The 7,417-nt window shown below is 38.4% G+C and overlaps 1 protein-coding gene across 6 annotated transcripts in view; it reads right to left on the bottom strand.

Annotated features, from left to right (window-relative positions):
- Positions 1 to 2,563: 2,563 nt before the first annotated feature.
- Positions 2,564 to 7,417, bottom strand: part of grb10b (growth factor receptor-bound protein 10b) — a 65,286-nt gene continuing 60,432 nt past the window's right edge. For all 6 annotated transcript variants that reach the window (XM_005450574.3, XM_005450573.3, XM_003443726.4 and 3 more), the window contains one exon: positions 2,564 to 6,813. In XM_005450574.3, coding sequence (XP_005450631.1) covers positions 6,667 to 6,813 — 147 coding nt within the window. In that variant the 3' untranslated portion in view covers positions 2,564 to 6,666. The remainder of the gene's footprint in view (positions 6,814 to 7,417) is intronic.

The raw sequence follows: 7,417 nt of genomic DNA, 5'->3' as shown, positions 1-7,417 counted from the left end.
AGAATTCACTACAAGTTTATATGAAGTTGAATGAACTAGAGCACACAAAGTGCTTTATACTAAAATGCTATTCTATTTCTATCTACTACATACAGTCAGATCTGTCAAAACGCTTTAATGCTATTACCACTTGTACTCTCTTTCTTTATAAAATGCATCCTGAATAAACAAAATGAGGGTTGAAATACTCCACATCCACATCTTGAAATAGAAGCCAAAATGTAAGCTAGTGTGCAATAGCACTGAGGGAAGACAGGAGCTCCTACTGACTATGGCAACATGTAATTCTCTATTGAAGCTGTAAATTATTATATTCTACCTGATCACTGTGAGATATTTTTGCGTGTGTGACATTTTGATTGATACACCTGGATTGAGGGAATTTACAACCCTCAGGCCAGAAATGTCATTTACTCGTGAACATGTAACATAGACATTTCTTTGATTTAGTGTGTGTGTGTCGACATTTCTAGGTTGAATAAGCATTAAATTGTCCACAGTGAGTTTTTCAGTTCACCCCTTTTATTCATTTCAATCAAAAAGGGATTCTGGTATCTCCTTTTTTCATGGAGTTTTTTTTCTTTTCTTAATAGTTTCCTTTGAGAAAATAAGAACATTGCATTTTGCTTGTTAACTCAGTTCAGGAATTTCTATAATACTTCCCAGAGCAGATGCTAACTACTGGACTATACCAAAGAACTTTCAATGCAATTTAGTATGCCAAACCACCCACTGTAAATCAAGAGGGCAGCTCCACCTGGGCTCTTTCAGCTTCCACAAATGTGACTTTGGAATTCAAGGTACAAACCTATTTGATTTCCCCTTTTGTCATTTTTTTTTCTGAGCATTGAGGTTGGAGGTTCACTGCATGTTTGACTTTCCCCAGCAGGAATTAGATGGCTCATGCACTTTCACTGGGCTGAACTTATAAGAACCTAACACAGAGTGTGTGTGTGTGTGAGTGAAAAGATTACATTTCCTGTGATAGTGAAAGAGACAGTTTGACAGATGGTGTCATCCAACCGTGTAAGGTAACAGAAAAGATGGTTATTTTACATTATTTATTAATCATTTGTCAATACACAGATTTTTTTCCCTCTTCAATATTTGTTAACGCACAGTCTAAATGAATGTTATTTACTTAGGGTATTAGGTTAGCAATCGATCTAAAGGCAGTCTCAGCAAACTACATACACAGAAACACTCAATGTGCAGACAAAGCACCTCCTATATTAAAGTCTATTTAGAGCTGTAAGATTAAGAATGTAGATGGGAAAACAATTACTGAATCATAAAGTAATGCATTTGTCACAAACGGTAAACTCTCTCCAGCCAAAGTGTGCAGAAAAAGGTTTTAAGCAAAAGTGTAGGCAACTCACCTTGTGTCGGGATGTTATAAAAGTTTCTTTGGTTGCAGGCTGCAAAGCTGCAGACATGTTAATCTTTAAACTTTTTCTTTGCCCATAACAAAACTGAGCCTCAACACATGACTCACAATCCAAAGGGCGTGACAGATGGTGTCAAAGGGCAATTTCTCGATGCTTTTAATGACAGCCCCGCAACTACCAACTTTTCTTAGCACCACTAACCACATATCACATAAAGATTTATTCTGAGATGTTATTGTACTAAATCCTAAGTCTATCAAATACTTTCAGAGACACTTTATTTGCCAGCTCTTGAGCTGGTTGTAGCATTGCACCATCTTCTGGAGTAACCAAGTATTACACTTCACATAGAAGGAATATATGAGTGAAAGCCACCTACCCAAGGCTTTATTACATCACATTTTCAAAGTTTCCAGGAAGTCTTTCTACAAGATTTTGGCACGTGTCTGTGTGAATTTTTGCCCAGTCATCCAGAAGAGCATTTGTGAGCTCTGGCACTGATGTTGGATGACGGGACTGGCTCACAGTTTCGATTCTAGTTCCTCTCAAAGGTGACTATGGGGGGTTAGGTCAGGGCACTGTGCAGGCCAGTCAAGCTCTTCTACACCAAATTCATCAAGTCAATGCTTTATGGACCTTGAAGCTCCTTGTGCACAGTTTTTGTGGTGATGTTAATGGCAGAGGAGGTTTGAACCTCTGCAGTTATTGAGTGTGAGAGTGTTAGTGGCTTATGCACACCTCAGCACTCGGTAACCCTTCTTTAGCGTTATGTGGTCTCCCAGAGTTGCTACAGTTCCTAAACCTTTCTGCTTTGCAATATCACCACTTTGTGGGAAGAGATTTCACCACTGATTTGTTATAACAGAAGCATCCTACTACAGGATCACACCCGAATTGAGGGAATACTTAAAGCCCCTAAGAATGGGTCATTCTATTTTATGCAATAGGACTGAATGAAACGCCCAAAATTAGTTATTCGTAGATGTGTCCCTTGAGTGTATACAGCACTTGACTCAGTTGTCTGCAACTTACCGAAAGCAGCAGATAGAAAAGCTTGATTTGTTTTTCACGTTCGATTTAATGCACTGTTAGTCTCTCACAGAAATCTTGACATGCTACTTTTAATAAGACGTATGAAAGGGAAGCTTCTCTGCATAAAGACAAACACTGTCTTGTTTATATCAATGTATTAATGTTTTATTCTAATTACAATAAACAGAATATATCAGTCCCTTATTTGTACAAAAATACCTGAAAAGGTTACAATTAAGATTTATCAGCCATTAAACTATTTACAGATCGAAGCAAAGCACATTATGAATACAGAAGCTCTCTCTTACAAAAAGAGATAAGTTACCGTTTTCTTTTTTGCAGTCCCTGAAATTAATAGTTTATATTTTTATAGATATATTTTTACTTTTACTCATTTGTACAGCCACATTATCTTGCATTATGACAATGTTATGAAAATGCACAAGAGTCAGAACAGATCACGCCACCTTTGCAGAATAAGGGCCAAATGTCTTTGAGCTCCAGAAGCACACCAAAACTGCAGCTGAAGAGAAAAGCATTCATTCCTAACAGCTTATACCAGATTCAGAGTGTGCAAGTGTGCGCGCATGTGTGTTTTATATGTAGTCATCAAGTGTTTATGGACAGTAACTTTGCCATTGGTCCACATCTTAGACCTAGTTGGTGCACAGGAATGGTGGTGGGGTGAATCAGAGGCACGATCTGTGGGTACAAGTTACCTGACTGCCAAAGCTAACAACATGCTCCAACATGAGTGATATATGCTTGTAAATTTGAGTGTGTATTTGGCGGGGGGGGGGTGTTCCCAAATTCCTATAACTGGAGCTTTGAATCAGCTCAGGAAACCAGTATTTCAGGCCTTTAAAAAACAAACAGAAAAAAAAAAAGCATTAACAAACAATGGAAAAACCAAAAAAAAACACTGTTCTTTAAAAATTTCTTGTTCTGTTTGATTTTCTCCATATATACTTTAAGTAATCACAACTAGCAAATGGGTGGTGCATGCAATGGAGAAAAGTCTCAGCTTAATTAAACTACAATATCCAAGTTTGCCATCATCGTGTACTCGAAGTCTTTTGACAGATGAGTAATTTTAACATGGTTCAAGTGCGCCCTGAGCAACCCAGGTACATTCAGTTCAGTTAGGCAAAAACATCGATAACCAAATATCCTTACTCCACTTCCCATGTGTTCACCAATTTAAACTGAATTTTGCATTTAGTGTTAGTACAACCCTGACCGTTTTTATGCAAAAAATATAAACCCACACTTACAAAGCTCCCTGTACTGTCCCTCACATGGTAACATCTGCTACATCAAAACAAAGCCTCATCGGGGGTACTTAACATTTTCGTATTACAATAAACTAACGGTAAGGACTCAGCAGCTTAGGATGACTTCCAGCAACTGAAACATTGTGTGTGATAATCCATATTCGTCCAAATCTCTGCAAGTAACACATCAGTGACAGACTCCTCCCGCATTCATACAATGATCAAAATCAGCATCTTCCTTTTTTCATTCTTAAAAAGACAGAATTATTGTAACATTGTTTATTATATCCAATCTAAAATTTTTACTTTGATTTCTAAAACTCCTTTTTAACGGCAAGGTGAAGAATGACATTGTCCTCTACTTGACCGAGTTTCCCAAAACATTTGTGGATTTATTATTTTAGTTCATGTCTATGGTTTTCTATTTAAGGACACCACGAGAAAGCCAGCTTTAGAGGTTTTGAGATCTGGAAAATTTTGATATTTGGAATAAATATCTGAACTGTCAAAGAAAACTAAAAAAAATAAAAATAAAAATTCAAAGTGATCAATGCTTTGGGAAACCCAGATGCCTTTCATTTTTCCAGCGTGCCATCATTTGGAATGACAATGTTAACACTACGGAGGCCAGTGTGCTTTAAACATGACTTCATAACAAGACTGATGATAACAAATCATTGCTGAATAATTGAAACTGAAAAAAAGAAAGTCAATATAGGTCATGTCATTACAGTTCTATTAATCACCCTGAACAATGAATTTAAAGTAATGACAAAAAACAAAAAAGTACTGAACAGCGCTGAGAAAGATATCTAAAAATTTCAAGTAATCAGTCACATCCATGTAAATAAATAAACATTTTGCTGCAACAATAAAAACAAACAAAAAAAAAAAGCCATTGCATCTTACATAAATAATGGTGAACACACAGAGTGTCAACATAGCGCTGCTATTCTGCATCTCACGTCTAAAATACCTTAAGACAACCTGCTGGCAAATAGATGGCTGTTGATGTAAAAATGGTGGGAAAAACAAAAAACAACAAAAAGACAAACAAACACCCCGCAGAGATTGTTGATTCTGAACCTACTTAAGTGGAGGAAAGCGAGAGCCTCCAACTTTTACGTCCAGTGTATCTTTGAGATGCTCATTGTGCATCATCTATAGCGGGAGTGTACGAGTAAAACAGTGTTCCCGTCTATCCAAACAAAGCTGATCTACATGGAGACACCAAAGTGAAACAGGTGATTCTAGGAGCTCCATCGTGGACAAGTTTTCAGCCAAAAAAATGTATTTATTTTTATTATTCAAATTGTGTTGTGTGGGACAAAAGATAGTCACAACTGCTTCCAGACCAACTGTATGAGCCGTACACCTGCCGTTCTCAGTCTGATGCTCCCATTGTTGTCACTCAAACACACATTACATATTTAGTAATATTTCCAGTTTTCCCTCTCTGATTACTGAGTATGTTCACTTTATCGAAGAGCAGGCTGAAGAAAGAGTAACAAGGCCGGGATAGGAAAACGAGAAGGCGGCGATACAGGTATCACTGTTGAATGTTCTGATTTTGTGAAAGCTCTTTCCTGGTTGTAAAAAGGTGGGCTGTAAATGTATTGTGACTGTGTGTTTTGGTACAAGTACTTCCAGGTAGAAAGAAAAAAAAAGGCAACATTATGTGAGAAGTAATGCACAGAATCTGCCATTAATGTCAGAGCACGCCAAACTGTTTTCATTGCCACATGTTTGTTTTACAGCAGCAATGAGGTCATTTATGGAGCAAATGAGTCTCACTGAGGGACGGAGGCTCCCCACAGGATCGTCTGCATCTCTGGGGTGAATCTTTTTGTTTTATTTTTTTAAAAACAGACCACATTTCCTTTGATGTGTTGGTAGTTACTGTATAAAACCTCTAAAGGAAATGCTAGTGGTTATCCTTCCCTGTGCTGTGGCAAAGAGAAATGAAGAACTGATACCGTCCTGCGTACAGCTGCAGTTGTAAATTTCTTCAACTGGGCATCAATTTAATTTGACCAAAATTCACAATTCTAGTTATTCTTGTTTTATTTTTGAGGAAGTTGCTTTAGGAATATCTTGGAAAACTGAAGTGCAGGTAGGATAGATAAAAAGCTTATGTGAAAAATAAGAGCTGTTAAAATCCAGGATGCAAAAAGGTGGATTTTGTCTTTAGTAATGATAATAACTGAAGCTGAGTGTGTGGGAAAAGATTTTGTACTGTATACCAAAAGCTTTGTTTCAATAACTTTTAATTTTTGCAAAATTCAATGGGATTAAAAAATAGAAACCCTGGTGCCTCAAAATGTCCATGCATTCTTATGACACTAGAGGGCGATGGCACCACCTCACAGTTAAGTAATGCGCCACTTGAGAGATCATGCGCTATCCAAGGCCGTGCCCACTTCAACAAGTACAAAACTAAGAGACAAACTCTGAATTCATTCTGAGGACGTGTAATAAAAATGAGCGAGACTCGTTTGTCCTTAAAGAGCAGGGTGGTCCGCATAAAAGCTTCAATTCTCCTGCTGATTGTCCCGTTGAAGGGGAACGGTGCCCACATTTGAGGTGCGTGGTAAAACCTCGAGGGTCCACGCTTTTCTGGTGACTGGTAGGAATAATGTGGAAGATTCTGCAACAGCATCGACACAAATGGCAGTGTTCAGTTCTTTCATCTTCTCTTAAAACTGCAAGCCTCTGGAGTCAAGTTGTGCATCAGACTCCTCGAATCTCCATGCAGATGAAAGGAAATCCCCCCCCCCCCCAAAAAAAATATCAGCAGTCTCCAGCGAACTCACAACAATATAAAAACAAGTGTAACAACAACAACGACGTCAGTCAATTCACCAGCTTCTTACAAAGATGAAAACAAAAAGAAACAATCAACGGGGAGATTCTTTTCATTTTAGGCAGAGTCAGGTCAAGTGTTGGGGGATGGGTCATATGATCCGAAGGTGTCATAAGGCCACGACGGTGCATGGGTGTTTGAGTTTGCAAGGCAGCACTCCTCTGTTGAGCTGGTAGAACTCCACCAGCTGAATCAGGTCGGTGAACTTGGTGGCGCCGTCATCAAGGCTGAAGAAGCCTTGGCCATCCTCTTCACACTGGCGGCACAGGCGAGAGCAAACGGCAGAGGGAGGGAAGAGGTGAAGAAGACAACATCAGACTTTCCTCTTATGGATCAACTGAATAATTTGTAATGTATGATCGGTGCATTTTTTAACATAGCTTATGAAATAATGCTTTAACCCTGTAAAGCCTGGATCATCAAGTGGAGTGCTTACTGAACCTTATGACAAATTAAAAAAAATTAAATATCAATTTGCATATATGTGTTTTAATTTTGCCACATCTGGAATTTTTGTGCAATTTAGCTTTTTATATTAGTGCTGTCAGCGTTAATCTCGTTAAAATGATGTTAATGCTAACGGCCCCACGCACGGGCGATCCGCGCTAACTCGCTAATGGAGATTTGCGGCGTTAACGCGGTTATGGCGTTAGCGTCATTTTAACAAGATTAACGCTGACAGCAAACACTGGTGGTGTAGAGATCACAAAAACTCAAATATGGTACACTTGGCATTACAGGGTTAACAAATTAAGCTACCATGGAAGAGGCTGTATTTAACAAATGTATTAGACCAACACCCAATGCAAGTTTTATGCCACAGCTGCCTTCAACAACAACAGCTTGTAATTATCAAAATC

The sequence above is a fragment of the Oreochromis niloticus genome, linkage group LG11, assembly GCF_001858045.2.
Source record: "Oreochromis niloticus isolate F11D_XX linkage group LG11, O_niloticus_UMD_NMBU, whole genome shotgun sequence".
Taxonomy (NCBI): domain Eukaryota; kingdom Metazoa; phylum Chordata; class Actinopteri; order Cichliformes; family Cichlidae; genus Oreochromis; species Oreochromis niloticus.
The sequence above is the reverse complement of the archived record's forward strand: the minus strand, read 5'-3'. Positions and strand labels throughout refer to the sequence as shown.